The sequence below is a fragment of the Gymnoscopelus microlampas genome (assembly GCF_963454915.1).
Source record: "Gymnoscopelus microlampas genome assembly, chromosome: 19".
In the NCBI taxonomy this organism is placed as follows: Eukaryota; Metazoa; Chordata; class Actinopteri; order Myctophiformes; family Myctophidae; genus Gymnoscopelus; species Gymnoscopelus microlampas.
In genome coordinates, this window is record NC_139956.1 from 35,262,813 (window position 1) to 35,281,484 (window position 18,672).

General features: G+C 43.7%; 1 protein-coding gene across 1 annotated transcript in view; it reads right to left on the reverse strand.

Moving 5' to 3' along the window:
• focad (focadhesin) overlaps positions 1-18,672 on the reverse strand; it is a 113,879-nt gene that overhangs the window by 28,818 nt on the left and 66,389 nt on the right. The window contains exons 12-24 of the mRNA XM_084043605.1: positions 16,601-16,705; positions 15,492-15,593; positions 14,004-14,137; positions 13,233-13,359; positions 12,360-12,494; positions 11,618-11,668; positions 10,974-11,057; positions 10,322-10,454; positions 9,672-9,860; positions 6,056-6,177; positions 5,432-5,524; positions 4,521-4,609; positions 1,465-1,506 (exon numbers count right to left, since the gene is read on the reverse strand). Of these exons, the coding sequence (XP_083899731.1) occupies positions 1,465-1,506; positions 4,521-4,609; positions 5,432-5,524; positions 6,056-6,177; positions 9,672-9,860; positions 10,322-10,454; positions 10,974-11,057; positions 11,618-11,668; positions 12,360-12,494; positions 13,233-13,359; positions 14,004-14,137; positions 15,492-15,593; positions 16,601-16,705 (1,406 nt within the window). The remainder of the gene's footprint in view (positions 1-1,464; positions 1,507-4,520; positions 4,610-5,431; positions 5,525-6,055; positions 6,178-9,671; positions 9,861-10,321; positions 10,455-10,973; positions 11,058-11,617; positions 11,669-12,359; positions 12,495-13,232; positions 13,360-14,003; positions 14,138-15,491; positions 15,594-16,600; positions 16,706-18,672) is intronic.

Below are 18,672 nucleotides of genomic sequence, written 5' to 3' on the forward strand. Positions count from 1 at the left end.
AATGCAGTGTGAAACAGAATAAACACAGCAGGGGATACAAGAGACATTACATGAAATGAAGTCTATAAAAATAGGTTTTTAATAATTATTATTTAGATTCCAGCTGCCGCCCGGTTGAGCACTTTAGAAAGCTAATTGTGAAGCAGATATAAGGTAACTTTATTGATATAAGTAACTTTCCACCAAGTACTTTTACTCAAGTACTGTACTTAAGTACAATTTTGAAGTATTTGTACTTTACTTGAGCTTGTAGATCTGCTATTTTCAAAAGATTTGTATACATTGTATACATTTGAAAACTTGTGAAACGGGACATTCTGCAAGTACGTTCTACTTTTGGTACTTGAAGTACATTTTGATACCAATACTTTTGTACTTTTACTCAAATAAATGTTGCATTCCGGACTTTTACTTGCATCAAGAGTATTTCTACATTGCAGTATTGATACTTTTACTTAAGTAAAACATTTGAGTACTTTTTCCACCACTGAAGGATATACAGCCAGATAAACAAGCAATTTAGTCTCAATGGTTTATTGGATATCGTTGCTGTCAGGCAGAAACCTCATATCTCCATATTTCAACTTTTTTATGATTGTTTTTTTTTCCGTAAATGAATGCCCTACTTCATCACCCTAAAACATGAATCGGTTAATGAATACAATGTCACTGAGTGTAGGACCACTACTGGTCGACCAGAGGTACTGCACGGGTGCCAAATGGAAGCTCAACAATAAAGATTTCAGCGCTTCGCGTGAGGGTTTCGCCTCGGTTCACACCCGGGCAGGACATGAAAGTTACGGATTCCAGCTTTAACCCTGACAACCTCCATACAACCAAAATAGGCTCTATGCACAGCAGCCATATTATCACTTCCTTCACAGGTGTTACCAATGATACTAATGAAGGCTCTGTTCCATTTAGTGTAGCACAGTGGTTTCCACGACCCCCTTAACTCTGAGAGTGTACAAATGGAACCAAATGGACCCGTAAGGGTCCATTTGGTTCCATTTGTACACTCTCAGAGTTACACACCCGTAAGGGGACATTTGGAAGCCCATGAGGGTCCCTGGACCCCAACATTAGACCCACTGGTGTAACAGAGTGTTTCCAGTGAGCCAACATGCACAATATCAGCACCCTGACTCTGTTTGACCAAGAATGGAACAAAGCCTTCATTAGTATCATTGGCAACACCTGTGAATGTCTTCACAATATGGCTGCTTATGTGCATAGAGCCTATTGCCTATCTACGAGCTTGTGCCGCGCTGCGCCGCGTTGTGAGCTTGTAGATCGGCTGTTTTCGCTGCGCAACATAACAGCGTACGGTATGACAGTTTCCCCCCCCCAGAATGAACGACACGCCCCGAAACTGGGACGTATGGTGGAAACTATAAAGTGGTTAAAACAAACAAAAAAGGAAATAAATCAAGTAAAAAGGCGGGCGTATAGCGACACACTCACTTTGCGGCAGACTTCATGACATCAGTCAACTGGTCTCTGGCCCTGTGGGAATGAGAGAGAGAGAGAGAGAGAGAGAGAGAGAGGGGGGGTGGGGAAGAGATAGTGGGAGAGAGAGACATACAGTAGTATGAGATGAGTATGAGAAACCGAATGATTTAGAATTCATCAGTGGATAGCAGGACGGTGGTCTTTCATCTCTCCATGCAATGATCTATGATAGCCAGCACACGCACACGCGCACGCACGCACACACACACGCACTCTCTCTCTCTCTCTCTTTTCATCTGGGGGCTAGGGGGCATCCGTCACTTTGCCGACATGGCAGATGGCTGCCCTGTAAGACACATGACCTCGTCGCTTCCCGCTGCGTTCTGCAGCACTACATACAGTATACTGTGTGTGTGTGTGTGTGTGTGTGTGTGTGTGTGTGTGTGTGTGTGTGTGTGTGTGTGTGTGTGTGTGTGTGTGTGTGTGTGTAGTGCAGTATATATACGTGTTTGTGTGCCACTAATATGACTTCATGTAACGGCATCCGATATGCAGTACATCAGCATATAAGACCATACATACACTAAAGTGATGTAGACTCACATCATGACACGCACAGTGAATTCCCTTTGGTCGACATTGTGGACCAGAGTGAATGCACTGTGAGTGCCGTGTGTGTGTGTGTGTGTGTGTGTGTGTGTGTGTGTGTGTGTGTGTGTGTGTGTGTGTGTGTGTGTGTGTGTGTGTGCGTTTCACTTGAGTAAAAGTACAAAAGCATTGGCATCAAAATATACTTTAAGTACCTAAAGTAAAAGTACTTTAGGTACTAAAGTTTTCGAATAATTGTAGTGTAGTAAAAAGTACAATATTTGCCTCTGAGATGTAGTGGAGTAGAAGTAAAAGTATTGAGAATTGGATATACTAAAGTAAAAATACCTCAAAAGTAAAAAAAACCCTCAAAATTGTACTTACATACAGTACTTGAGTAACTGTACTTAGTTACTTTACACCACTGTGTGTGTGTGTGTGTGTGTGTGTGTGTGTGTGTGTGAGTGTGAGTGTGAGTGTGAGTGTGAGTGTGAGTGTGAGTGTGAGAGTGTGTGTGTGTGTGTGCGCGCGAGCGTGCGTGCGTGCGTGTGTGTGTGATGCATGGTCTCATCCTGGCAGTGCATCACTGGCCAGGGGGTGCGCTCTGCTCCTCTCTGGAAGACATGTGGGTTTGGAGTTATGAGCTGGAGACACGCTAGCTAGGAGCTGAACGTGATGAGACTCGGACAGCCGCGGGCCTGACGGCCGCTGCTCTACGTATCCATCTTACCCCCCGCTTCCCCCTGTAGCCTCCAGAAGAGCCACATGGGACCGCTCAAACAACCGTGTTACACAGTATCTGGACATATACGGCTTATTATCCGTGAAGGTGACCACGGATTTGACCACTCAAACAACTGTGTTATGCATGCGTTCACACTGGTAGATACAAAGCTACAGGCTACCATTCGTTTTCAATGGAAGCCAGCCACATGATTAAGATACAGATGTGCCATTTCAAAACTTCAAATGTCCTGCCATCGCCAAGACAGTAAATTTTCAGGGGATTCCCAGGGCAATAAGAGGGACAAAGAAGGGCATTTAAAATGCTGAATTATTTTGATGATCACTGCTTTTATGATGCTAATTAATTTGAGCAACTGGTCAAGGACCTCTTCAAATCACCTTTCGCCTCATAATGAGTCTGACACCTTCTACAACACACATTCTTTTGTTCTCATGTATATGGTTGTCTGTTGAAGGGAAAAACGGGGGTGTGTAGTGACAACTTCTTTTCAGGGGCAAAACAGTGCAATTTTAAGGGCAGAACAGGGAGGAAAACATGCATTTTCAGGGCGCTTTCAGGGAAAGAACAGTAACGTGTGCAGTTTTGAAGTGGCACATCTGTACTAGGGCTGTAACAATACAGTAAATGCATCGATGCATCGATTTAAATGTCAAGAATCAAAGTATATCGATATGTAAACAGCAACATATCGTATCGTTTGACTTTGTATCGTACCGTTTTGCAATGCAAATAATCGATCGTATCGATGCTAAGTATTGTATTTGTGCGTTGTATTTAGCAATTTTAGGAAGAAAAAATAGAAAGAGGGGTTTAATTACTTTTCCATTCCATATCGTTACACTTGGTTTATGGATAAATGTGTGTATTCTCCGTGTTCATGTCAAGGTGCGGGTTTGTCCGTATGTGTTCAAATACAACGTCCATGTATTTTCCAGAGAATCACTGTGTTTACTTATCTATATTCATAATAATAAATGTTTCCATTAAAAAAAAACTGCACTCTCCACAGATTAAATTTAAATACCGAAAAAAAGAAAAGAAAAAGTGAATATCATAATTTGTTTTAATACATAATTTCAACAAAAGTGTCGCTCTGCTAACTTTCATTTCTTCAAATAAGCTTACTATCACTGTACACTTCGAGTGATATTCTAAGTATAACTGACCTTTATGTTCAACATTATCCCTAATAGCTGTACATCTTTTTTTTTCTTCCCGCAAGCCTTTAAAGGACACAATAATTGCCGCAACAAGCATAGAGGTACAGTATGTAATGTTTTGAAGAGCAGGGATGGAGGATGAGGGGGGGGCATGTTTCTTATGGCGGTAGAGACGGTGATTCACATAATTGCCACAGCTAGAAAGGTCAAGGTCCTCCCCGCCACAAGACACAAGAACAGCAAATCAGATAAGGAAAAAAAAAACGCTTCGGACAAACACTGTATTTTTACAGAACGAAGGTAAATGTACGTATGTGTGGGTGAGAGAGGATGTTATGCTGCTGGTTCTCAACATGGGGTCCGGGGACCCCCATGGAAGGCCTTGAGGAGTCACAGTGCAGGTCTGTGACTGGGAACAGTGACGTCACCCATCGGTTTCTACAGACCCGTTTTGAAGCCACTATTTCAGCCAATTCAAATCCACAAATCCTTGGAATTTTCCGGCAACCGGAAACGAATGCTATTGGCTGGAAGAGAGCAGCGAGGGCGTGTGTGAATGCACTCGGCCTCACCAGAGCCAGGCACAGTGGTGTTTGTACTGCAGGTCCTCAGGGCTCTCCTTGCCTTGTTTCTGCTGCACTTCCAGCTCGCCACGTCGACCCTGAAGAAAATAAACATGCGCACGCACACGCACACACATACACGCACACACACACACACACACACACGCGCGCGCACGCGCACACACACACGCGCACACAAAGAGTCCTATAGTTTGTATAGTTTCAATGTACATATTATTTATTTGGGGATATTATACTGTTTAGAGCAGTGGTTCTCAAACTTTTTCATGTCAAGGACCCCCAAATTGACACTTATTAGCCCACGGACCCCCATTTGTAAAGATAAGCCAGGGACCCCCATAAGAGAAGATTTTTACGGTTCTAGCAGTGATTCTCAACCATTTTAACTTCAAGGACCCCCAGTTTGACATGCATTAGGCTACAGACCCCCATTTAATGGCATTTCTATCTCTGGGACCCCAATTCATATTGTAAAATCAATGTTAATTTAACTCTGAGAGTGTACAAATGGAACCAAATGGACCCTAACGGGTCCATTTGGTTCCATTTGTTACACTCTCAGAGTTACAGACCCATAAGGGTCCATTTGGTGCCTAATCTATCATTTAGCTGGGGACCCCCTGGGGACCCCACTTTGAGAACCAATGGTTTAGACTGATCTAAAACCAGACCTTGAGTAAGTACTGTAAGTAGGCTGGTAGGGGCTTATTGTACGGTATCAGCCAAACCCTGTTACAATGCACTGGTAGACCCCTGGGAGATGCATTGCTGAGGTGGAGCGCCACGCCTATACCATCAGCTCCCTGTACTGTCAGCTTGTATATCTGCTACAGTATACATTCCCCGGTCTTAATGGTTTAAAGCATGAAATAAATGAAGAAACAAAGAAGAAACCAAACCTGCAGGACGGCATGGAAAGCTCTGTTCATGAACGCCCTCCAGGCCTGGGGCAGCAGGAGGGCACGATGCCACTCTGACGGCTGGATGTTCACCTACATACACAACAAGGCTATTAGAGTTAACCAAAACTCATGAAATAACCAAAACCAGAGGTGGAAGAAGTAGCTCACAACGCGCCGCGATGGGACGCGTTGTGAGCTTGTAGATCTGCTATTTTCAAATAGCCTATGTATAAAATAGGGCTAAAGTGGTTAATGTATGTTTTATAATATAATAATAAATATCTGCAAACTGTGCAAAGTAACTAAAGTTTTCAAATAATTATAGTGGAGTAAAAAGTACAATATTTGCCTCTGAGATGTAGTGGAGTAGAAGTAAAAGAACTGGAAATACTCCAGTAAAGTAAAAAAAAAAAAGACTTCAAAATTGTACTTAAGTACAGTACTTAGTTACTTTACACCACCGATTGTCACATAAATGCACTGTGAAAAACTTAGGTCGGGGGGGGTGCTCCATAATACACACACACACACACACACACACACACACACACACACACACACACACACACACACACACACACACACACACACACACACACACACTAAAACACAGTACTGTACTTCATGGATGAGTGCAGCCAGGGTCTGCTGGAAGCTGCGGCTGCGGCTGAGGTGGAAGCGTGGGATGGCTCTGCCGTCACGGTCCGTCTGTACGGGGAGGTCATAGGAGAGGAGGAGTCCAGCTGGAACACACACACACACACACGCACAAGCACACACACGCACACGCAGACACACACACACACACACACGCACATTTGAAATATTTATTTATGTCCACATAAACAGAAGTACAAGATGTACAAAGGACATAAACACTGCCAGTGCAGTCAGATAAAGCAGTGGTTTTCAACCGGTGGTCCGGGGACCACCAGTGGTCCTTGAGGGAGTACCAGGGGGTCCCCAGCGAAATTGGTTAACATAGCGTCACAACAATTTTTAACCACTTAGCTTGGGCTATTGAAAAATAGCAGATCTACAAGCTCATAGCGCGTGCCGCGCTATGAGCTTGTAGATCTGCTATTTTTGAAAAACCTTGAAAAGGTGTGCATGTCTTTGAATATTTATATATTTTTTTAAAGCACAAATTAACTGATATCTTTGCTTCTGGGGGTCCCTGGCACAAAACATTTTCAGATGGGGGTCCGCGGCCAAATGTATATACATTTAGGGGTCCTTGGCATGAAAAAGGTTGAAAACCACTGATATAAAGGGAAAACAGCCAGTCACAAAGTGCATGTAAAGCAGAGCATTGCTACATACAAAACAAAAGATGGCAACTTGTCAAACACAGCGGACAACAATCATGGGTAAAGGAAACAACGCCTCCTCCAAATAGAGCGGCTTCCTATAATAGCTGATATGGAGCAGTACCTTGCTAATTGTTTAGCCCTCCTTTTGGAGACGCCGGCCATTTGAAGGCCCCTCACAACCAACTTGTGCACGTGCCCTATACACAAATCCACGGAGCGCTGCCCTGTAGGTGGCGCCGCCATTGCTGCGGTGTCAAACTCAGTCAGCTGCTGCTGCGGTTCTGTCCGTTTGTTCACGTTACTCTTTACCTGCTTGGCTGTTGGAGCAGCCATAAACTACACAGGTTCATCCCGATTTTCTGTACATCTTTGTAAAGTTAGTGTTAGTAAAAGTTAGTAAAAAGCAGGTAAAAGAGTAACGTGAGCAGTCAGTGTGACTGCAGCTGACTGACACGCGCAGCAGCAGCTGATCGAGTTTGACACCGCAGCAATGGCGGCGCCACCTACAGGGCAGCGCTCCGTGGATTCGTGTATAGGCTACCAAAGATAAAAACCAAAAGTTTACATCTGTAGCCTAGCTGAGAGATGGTCTGCTCTAGCTGCTGATATTTTAGCACTTTGGTTAGGAAGGCTTCCTCTAAGCTGTAATCTAAAGCACAGCAACGCGCACAGAAATTCTCAAACACAAACAGTAGTACATGCACAAACTTGGTAAAGCTCAAGTATTTCAAGTATTTCAAGATACAAATCACGGGTACAGGAAGCATCTTCTCCTCCATATGTGGCGACAGCCAATTATCACAGACACTGAACAGAATTTAGCCAACGCCATAGCTCTTGGGCATTCCTGCAATCTGCAGGCCTCTCACAACTGATTCGTGGACATTACAGAGGCTTCCAAATATGAACACAAGCCGTTTACGTGTGTAACCAAGCCGTATCATAACATCCTTAAGACGTTGGTACTTTAGCACCGTGGTAAGGAATGCTCTTCCAGACTGTGGTCAAATGTAGAACCAACTTCAAAAATGGTCACTTCTCTACTGTCCTCATCAACAACAACAACAACATCTGGCGTATTAGCTGTAACATCTGAAAAGGCATAATTTTCATTATTGCACATGAACATGGCAGTTGAAACACAAGAGTGCTTATACCACACACACACACACACAGACAGCCCGCAGGTTTATCGACCCTAGCCATCCCGACCACAGACTGTTTCAGATGCTAACACGTAGGGGTGTGCCGATATATCGTCCCGCGATATATCGCGATACGTTTTCGCGACGATATGTATCGTTTTGGGGAAAAAAAATATCGTTTTGAAAAAAAAAAAAAAATGTTTTTTTTTTTTTTTTTTTTTTTTACTAATCAAAATAATCAGTTATGCAAACAGCCCCGAGGTGAAAAGGGTGACAACATGTTGTTTTTTTTCGGGTCAGGTGTCACACTATTGCCCTATTTGGATTCAAAACGGCTGAAAAGCTACAAGTTTGCATGTCTGAATAATGCAAAAACAGAATTATTTGTTTGCATTTCCTTTTTTTCTCCCCTATTTATTTTCATAATAAAAAAAGTGCGTATCGTATCGTATCGAAATCGTATCGAAGTTGTGAGCCAAATATCGTATCGTATCGTTTCGTGAAATTAGTGTATCGGCACACCCCTACTAACACGTGGTCAGGTGTCTCCATAGCCACAGAGCCTCTGGCAGTAGGGCTGCTAAGAAGCTACTTCTCCCCAGACAACCAGGCTCATTAACACATTAACCGCCAAGAACGTAGTCCTACGGTCCGTTAAATCCAACTGTTAAGCGCCGAAACCGTAGTCCTACGGTGCGGGTGTTTTTTTCCTTTTTTTCAAAAAAAAAAAAAATCGAAAATTTCGGGGACCATTTTCAGTGACCCGGAATTTACCCTGAAGTACTGTAATTGTTTCCCGTCCGCCTCTATTCTAAGGCGCACACTATAACTCCATTTTGACTGTTGTAGTTTTTTCTCCTCGCATTTCCCATGTTAACATAAACGGTCAGAACTCATACATCCTGGCTCCTTTTGACACGCGGTCTCGACCAGTACACAAAGGGACATGTGGACGATGTTTACAAACAGTGGATCGCAGATTCTAAAGGATTTTAACGGGGCCTATGGCGACTTGAAAAAAACAAAAAACAACAATAAAAGCTTGGCAGCGGTGAGCACATTATGAGATTAGCCCTTGGCGGTGGATGTGTTAACAACCAGAGTGACCAGGGAAACGTAGAACGGACGTGGGAAACGCTAATCCACCCGCCTGAATGCTGCTATTCTTCCTTTATCTTAATGTCTTTGTTACCGTTTGTTATTGCTGCTAAAATGTGTGAGGAACCAAAACAAAAAAGATGTGTCATGCTTCTAAAGTTGTACGCAAGACGTAACAATAAAAATCGTGAATCACATTCAACGATGCAAACAAAGAGACACACAAAGTTGACACCCTGTATCCATAGATCATTATTATATATATATCATAATATTTACAAGGGTCACATAGTGTATCAACTCAACACATAACAGAAGATGTTTACATGGCTGCAAATAGACCATAAATGTGTCTATAAATGTGAAGCTACTGCCTACTGTAAATGAACACATATCGTCACTGTCGGATGGAAACTTTGTTTGTATATATATATATATATATACGAAAAAAGCAGATCTACAAGCTCGGCTATTTTCACTACTTTTCCTTGACACTCTTGTATGATGATTAGGGCATTCAATGACAAAAACAAAATAAACGTTAAAATTCGTAGATACAAGGTTTCTGCCCGACAGCGACAATATGCCGCGTGTAACAGACAGCGCAGACAGAATGAATGACAGACCTGCTAGTCCTAACAGACAGAGAGCAGAGAGACAGAGTGAGAGACAGACAGTCACCTGCTAGTCCAGGCTTGAGTCCAGGCTGTTTGTTCTTCTCGTACATCTTCAGCATGAACGCTGGGACTCCTGCCAGCGTTTTGCCCTGGTCGGAGCGCAGGTTGGCCCCTCTCAGGGCCGTGTGGTACACCCCCCGAGGCATCCGCTCCATCTCCTGCCTCACCAGCGATGTTAGGAATATCTCCATAGCTGAGGAGAACATATAGGAACATCTCAGAGCTGAGGAGAACACATAGGAATATATCCAAAATATTTTGTTCCATGGAACCCCAGAAGCAAATATTGGAGATCAAAATGTTTGCTTTAAAAATATATATATATTCAAAGATTTGCACAAAGATTACAAAGAAAAAAATAGCAGATCTACAAGCTCATAGCGCGACCAAAGCTTGTAGATCTGCTAATTTTAAATAGCCAAAGAAATCTTATAATGACGCACATGCTTTCCCGGTCTTAATGGATTAATCAAGCCCTCGCCCAGGGCAAATAAGTGGATATGTCGCTTACAGCATAAAAACTAACATCTGGGTTCATCATTAGACACTATTTGCCTCGGTCTCGCAGCACATTAAAAACATCTTTAAAAGCATCTTTTCCGGGGATGTAAAAGTGGAACCATGTTGTTGGGTTTCAGGGGGGGGGCGTTGTACCTGGCAGGACAGGGGAGGGGGTGAGGCTGAGGAGCTTCACGTACGATGACCCAGGGACGGACAGGTCCTCCTCTTTCTCCTCCTCCTCCTCCTCCTCCTCTTCGTCAGTAGGAAGCTTCACCACGGGCCTGGCCTATATCACCAGGACAGAACCGTACGAGAGATGTGACTGGTTGATAGGAATTTCGCCCATACAATTATCCCAGTGGTTCTCAACCAGTGGTCCAGGGACCACCAGGCAGTGTGTCCTTGAGGGGGTTCCGGGTGGTCCCCAGCTAAATGATGGAGAGTTGGTAACCAAATGGACCCTTATAGATCTTTAACTCTTGAGTGTGTCAAATTGAAACCTGGTTTAATTTTACGAGAGTTTATTATTAAATCTGCATTACTTAATATTGAATAATTATTATTTTTGATCAATATTTGCCTGTTATCTCTCCTATGGTACCAACGTCAATACAGCGTGGAATTGTGGACAAAATTGTATCCAACGATAACACAATATTCTAAGTTTTGGGTCTGAGAGTCTAAATCTCATCAAACGGTGGTTCCGTGGCTCAAATGACGAATACATAATGGGCCTAGATATGAAAAGGGTTGAAAACCACTGGTGTTACAGTACAGAGGCCAGAGGAAGGGAGGCAGGTTTTACCGGCTCAGGGAGATGCAGCACCGTGTGCGAATCCTCAGGGAACGATGACAGAGATCTGTAGCCACAGCTAGCCACCTCACACTCCTGGAAGACCACACACAGCATATGTTTGTATCATTCCAACAGGCTCTATGCACAGCAGCCACTTTGGAGAGAAATTGGGCCTCTTCTTACTTCCTTCACAGGTGTTACCAATGATACTAATGAAGGCTCTGTTCCATTCGGGTCAAACAGAGTCAGGGTACAGTTGTGCATTTTAAAAGGTGTGTAACTCTGAGAGTGTACAAATGGAACCAAATGGACCCGTAAGGGTCCATTTGGTTCCATTTGTACACTCTCAGAGTTATGGGGGTCCTTGAAATTAAAAGTTTGAGAACCACTGTGTTACATGAAATGGAACAAAGCCTAGTATCATTGGCAAAACCTGTGAAGGAAGTAAGAAGAGGCCCAATTTCTTTCCAATATGGCTGCTGTGCATAGAGCCGTGCACGCACGCAGCACACACACACACACACACACACACACACACACACACACACACACACACACACACACACACACACACACACACACACACACACACACACACACACACACACACACACACACACACACACACACACTGTCCTGAGGTATATACTGACCTTGCTTAAGGCATAGCCCCAGAGAAAGCTGACAACCTCCTCCTTCAGTTTCTATAGAGAACACACACACACACACACACACACACACACACACACACACACACACACACACACACACACACACACACACACACACACACACACACACACACACACACACACACACACACACATATCACATCCTGTCAGAACAGTTTGTGAAGAGAACATGAAAAAGAAGAACAGTCAGTTCTTTGACCCATTCAGTCCTGATGAAGACCCTGACGGGTTGAAACGTCGTCCTTCTTCGTACTATAAAGTTGATTCTTAAGGAGATTCAGCACAGTGTACGGACTGTTCTTCTTTTTCCATGTCCATATTTTTTGTCCAGCACCTGTCTTTTTTGGATGTGCGTGCTCTACCTTGGACTGCATGTAAGCAGAACACACACACACACAATGCTATTCACCCATTTAGACCTGAAGCCGATTTTAACACATCAAGTGCAAGAGGTTTTTTAAAACGGGGTACATCCAGTGCCACCGTTCTTACCGTTTACGCTGATATGTTTAGAGCTGTAGACGCCTCTACGAGGACCCGGATGTAAACAAAGGGTGTCTGCGCCATGGTCGAGGGTCCCGACTAACGACTGGAACAATATTTATTTTTTCACACTTTCCAACCAACTGTTTGGTGGAGATCTACCTTCAGATGCTTATAGGTGCTATATGGAATGTGTGAGATGTTTGTAACAAGTACCTACCTGGTACTCCTGGCTCTTAACGGTGAGCTGGGGCACCAGGGCCAGGAGCTCACTGACAGCCTTCACCACCAGGGGCCTCCTGTCACAGCTCAGCCTGGGCCCCAGGGCCCTCCATGTGGTTACCATGTCCACTACCTGCACACACACACACGCGCGCGCACACACACACACACACACACCATGGGGTTATGGTCAGGATTACACATTTAGAGGTTAGAATTAAGAGGTAAATATGATTCATACTTAGTTGCGCGCCAGTGTCGTGCACCAAAAAATAGCAGATCTAATAAGCTCTAACAGCGCGTCCGCGTCGTAGCACGACACATTGTGAGCTTGTAGATCTGCTGTTTTTTTGGCTCTAGGCTTACAGTTAAAAATGTTTTTTTTTGGGCGGTGTAACCGCCCCCTATAAGTGAGTTTTGGACACTGACCAATCCTGCACCGTGATTGGTCAATAGTCTACAACGCAGTCTACACCCCTAACCCTTCCACAGTCAATGCAAATCTATACTTTTGCAAAGTCAGCCAATCACATTACAGCTAGTGTCATCACCACTAGCTGTAATGTGATTGGCTGACTTTGCAAATTCAGGACTGTGATTGGCTAGCGAAACACATGACACATGTGCAGCCCTATGAATAGCAGTATGGACTTAAAAAAAAGTTATCCTTTTTTTTAAGTGAGTCATGTTGTGATGACCACACACCGCCCACTTCACACTGGGTGTGATTTTTTTTTTAAGAATGGCATTCATAAAATGTGTCATTCTAAAATGTTAATGTCCTCAAAAGTATAGTACAAACCTGTGCTGGTGTGCACGTGTGTGTGTGTGTGTGTGTGTGTGTGTGTGTGTGTGTGTGTCTCTCTCTCACCTCTGCCCGGCACAGAGCCAGCAGTCCTTGCAGTGCCAGAGCAGCAGGGCTGGCCAGGTCAGGTTTGTTGCACTGGTTCATGGTGTGTGTTATGGCTGCTAGCATGTCCCCTCCATGCTGGTAGGGCCTGGTACACACACACACACACACACACACACACACACACACACACACACACACACACACTTTAGCCTAAAATTGCAGATCTACAAGCTCACATCATGTCACAGGAAAAGCAAGACAGTAGTGTGATTTAATGTAGAGTGCTGCTGGGTGGAGGTATAGGCTGACCCCTCAGTACAGATATCTCTGATACATATAAAATAATATAATGTGGAGGTATAGGCTGACCCCTCGGTACAGATATCTCTGATACATATAAAATAATATAATGTGGAGGTATAGGCTGACCCCTCGGTACAGATATCTCTGATACATATAAAATAATATAATGTGGAGGTATAGGCTGACCCCTCGGTACAGATATCTCTGATACATATAAAATAATATAATGTGGAGGTATAGGCTGACCCCTCGGTACAGATATCTCTGATACATATAAAATAATATAATGTGGAGGTATAGGCTGACCCCTCGGTACAGATATCTCTGATACATATAAAATAATATAATGTGGAGGTATAGGCTGACCCCTCGGTACAGATATCTCTGATACATATAAAATAATATAATGTGGAGGTATAGGCTGACCTCTCGGTACAGATATCTCTGATACATATAAAATAACATAAAGTGGAGGTATAGGCTGACCTCTCGGTACAGATGTCCCTGATACAGGCGGCTCTGGCCAGGATGTGTTCCCACTGAGTGTCCTTCCCCAGCACCACGCTCCACTTCTCCTGCTGACCCAGCAGCACGCGCTGGAGGTCCGGGTACACGCGGTCCTACAGGCACGCATCAACTCAGCTCAATATCTCAGAACGTATACACTAACCTCATACTGGATGCAATACAACTGAATACATGTATTGATTTGAGATCCCATCACAGTCTACTTCACTTAACCCATTAAGACCTGAGGCGATTCTTATAATGTTTTCTAAATCCTCAAGATTTTTCAAAAATAGCAGATCTACAAGCTCATAGCGCGGCACTCGGTGCCGCGCTATGAGCTTGTATATCTGATATTTTTGAATAGCCAAAAAAATCTAAAGTGACACAGATGCGTTCCAGGTCTTAATGGGTTAATCGTTTTAAATACAGGCTTTGATGAATCAAATGTAATAATTCACACATACAAAAGTCCCTGGTACATACCAGGAGCGTGAAGAATAAACAATCGCAAGATGCAATGGGGCAAATCGTTTATTCATAGTTCATAGCTGTGAGCTTATAGATGCGTTATTATTATTTCGCTATTTTTCAACAGGCACATTTGTGTACAATGAATGGATACGATCCTGACGATTAGGCGAAAAGATTAGGCGATACTAATGAAGGCTCTGTTCCATTTAGTGTATCACAGTGGTTTCCCCCATAACTCCCCCATAACTGGACCCCCATAACTCTTGAGAGTGTAAAAATGGAACCAAATGGACCCTTACGGGTCCATTTGGTTCCATTTGTACACTCTCAGAGTTACACACCTGTAAGGGGCCATTTGGAAGCCCATGAGGGTCCCTGGACCCCAACTGTAGACCCATTGGTGTAACAGAGTGTTTCCAGTGAGCCAACATGCACAACATCGGCACCCTGACTCTGTTTGACCAGAATGGAACAGAACCTTCATTAGTATCATTGGTAACACCTGTGAATGTCTTCATAATATGGCTGCTGTGCATAGAGCCAATAGGGCTCTACGCAGTTGCGGCCACTTCCTGGTTCCACTGCAAAATACTCAATGCATTTTTCCCATTGACATTTCCAAAAATATTTATATCAATTATTTTAAGCCTAGAATCAAGCCATCCAGGGTCCTGGTGAATCATGACCATAAAACGTTTGATTCTGTGAAAAAAAAAATTGAAAACGGCAAAACAAAGGGTATTTATTAAATATAGTATATCATATAATGAAATATAAAAATTTAAAAAAATCACAGAAAAAAATGTTTAATGGTCATGATTCACCAGGACCCTGGATGGCTTGATTCTAGGCTTAAATTAATTGATATAAATATTTTTGGAAATGTCAATGGGAAAAATGCATTGAGTATTTTGAAGTGGAACCAGGAAGTGGGCGGGAACTGCGATGCCCTATTGTGACAGGCCGGCCTAGGCGTTAGGCACCCTCACTAACCTGTTTGACCCACAGCGCGGTCATGAGACGCATTGCCACGGCCCGCAGCTTGGGGTCGCTGGCGAGCATCTGGAGAATGTGCAGCACCTGTGGGACACACAGCTGGCACAGACACAAGATGTGTTGGATGTGTTAGAGAGGTCAATTAGAAATCAACCACAGATCAGTGGTTTTCAACCTTTTTCATATCGAGGTCCATTATTTATTCGGCATTTGAGCCACGGACCACTGTTTGATGAGATTTAGACTCTCAGACCTAGGACTTAGAATATTTTGTTGTCGTTGGATAAGATTTTGTCCACAATTCCATGCTGTATTGATGTTGGTACAATAGGAGAGATAACAGGCAAACGTTGATCAAAATAACAATTCTTTACTTAACTCATTCACTGCCACTGACGTAATAAACGTAATTATTCCCGTTTACCAATGCTGCCACTGACGTAAAAAACGTAATTTCGTATTTTTTTTTTTCTTTTTCCCAATTTGACCCAAAGACCAAGGAGATATGATTTTTCGAAGATCTAGACTCCTATCTACTTCCTTGTTAACTTAAAACTTCAAACTTCTGTATCTCGGCTCCTGAGTACTTTTTTTTTCAATGAAAATTCTCTGGCAGTGGGCAAACGCGGCCAGCAATAATTCTTGCAGTGAATGAGTTAAGTAATGCAGATGTTTAACAATAATCTATGCTTCTTGTGCAAGTGGAAAACATTTCCAGCAGTAGCAGACCTACAAGTTCGAAACGAGCTTGTAGATCTACTACTTTTGACATACAAGGTTTCCACCCGACAGAGACGATTATGTGAAAGCAGACGTTATTTTGAAACATTAGCATCATATGTAGGTGAGAACATAAACATAAACTAAACAAATAAAGCTGATTCTGATTCTGTACACTCTCTGAGTTAAATGAACACCCAGGATTCTTACCGTGCAAAATGAACAATACAGCCGTTATCACATTACACCCCCCCCCCCCCCCCCATTGTCCCAGAAAAAAAGATTTCCGGGACACAAAACCCCCCGTAATGTCCCCCCTGTAATAACTGTAATAATAGCAAGCCCTCCACAGAGGTCCACGCTGTCCCCCTGCAGGGCAGACCTACCTTGTGAGTCCCCAGGTTTGGCAGGGAGGACAGCACAGCATGAGACACTGATGGATCACTCTCCTTCCCCAGTCTGAACAACAGAACAGGCAGGAGAGATGGTACCTGGAGAGAGAGAGAGAGAGATGGGGAGAGAGAGAGAGTGTGTGAGAGAGAGAGAGAGAGATGGGGAGAGAGAGAGAGTGAGAGTCAGGGGGACGTTTTACAATTGAGGCATTTAGCAGACGCTCTTAACCCATTAAGACCTGAAGCCGATTCAACATGTCTCCTAAAGCCCAACAGTATTCTGAAAAACGCACGTTTCTATATCAGTGGTGCTCAATCTTTTTCATGTCAAGGACCCGCAAAATTATATGTATTTGGCCGCGGAGCCCCATCTCAAAATATGTTGTTCCAGGGGGTCCCAGAAGCAAAGATTTGAGTTAAAATGTTTAAAAATATATATATTCGGGGCGTCCGCTGGCCTAGCGGTCCATGCGCATACCACATAAGCTGGTAATCCAGCATGACAGCGTGTCTCGGGTTCGACTCCCGTTCCCGACGACCTTTGCTGTATGTCTCCCCCCCCCATCTCTCTCCCCATTTCCTGTCGGCCTACTGCCCTGTCCAAAATAAAGGCATAAAAGCCACAAAAAATGTCTTTTAAAAAAATATATATATATATATATTTTCAAGATTTGCACACATTTTCACGATTTTTCAAAAAATAGAAGATCTACAAGCTTGTTATATTTCTTGGAGCAGATCTACACAACACCTCGCAGCGCGAGGCGTTGTGTAGATCTGTTTGTGTAGATCTGCTATTTTCGGCAAATGTCCCCATCATTTCCCAGATTTGGCGGAACCCCTGTAGTAAAATGGTAAATGGTGCATTTAAATAGCGCTTTTATCCAAAGCGCTTTACATAGATTGTGCATTACATTCACACACACATTCATACACCGATGGCAGAGGAAACCATGAAAGAAACCAAACCTGCTCATCGGGAGCAATTAGGGGTTCAGCGTCTTGCTCAAGGACACTTCGACACGAACTCTGGGGGAGCCCGGGATCGAACTGGGAACCTCACGGTTCCCATCTGGCCGCTCTACCGGCCACTCTACCCCTGAGTAACTCTGAGGACCCCCTGGGGGTCCGCGGACCCCCTGTTGAAATTTCTAGCGTGCCAAAATAAATGACCCCTGCACTCTGTCCTTTTAAGCATTATTGTATAACTGTACCTCTGTGCTTTTTGCTAACTGTTGGTAAAGTATTCAATCAATCAATCAAAATCAGGTGGTTTGTGCATGGCAGACATCTTCTCAATTCAGACACTGGTATAGGCTCTATGCACAGCAGCCATATTGGGAATGAATTGGGCCCCTTCCTTACTGCCTTCACAGGTGTTACCAATGACACTAATTAAGGCTCTGTTCCATTTAGTGTGGCATAGTGGTTGTCTTATTTTCAAGGACCCCCATAACTCTGAGTGTACAAATGGAACCAAATGGACCCTTACGGGTCCATTTGGTTCCATTTGTACACTCTCAGAGTTACAAACCCACCATAAGGGGCCATTTGGTTCCATTTGTACACTCTCAGAGTTACAAACCCACCATAAGGGGCCATTTGGTTCCATTTGTACACTCTCAGAGTTACAAACCCACCATAAGGGGCCATTTGGGAACCAAAATGGAGTGTTTCTAGTGAGCCAACATGCACGATATCAGCACCCTGACCAGAATGGAACAGAGCCTTCATTAGTATCATTGGTAACACCTGTGAAGGAAGTAAGAAAAGGCCCAATTTATTTCCAATATGGCTGCTGTGCATAGAGCCTATTCCTGAAGCCTTCAGATTTTGTTCTCTTCATTCGGCCTTTGTCCCCCCCCGCTCTCGCAACCATAAAGCAGGACTTGTCAACAGGCGTATCTCCTAGCGCTGTAAATTGCATGCGTCTCAAAACCACAACGTTACAGTGGATATCAAAAGTCTTTTGAAAATGTTCTAGCTTTTTTGTTGGCTCGAGGCCAACGAAAGCTTGAGGCCCAGAGGCCAATGAGAAGAAGGAAAAAACCCTATCGCTTTCAGTC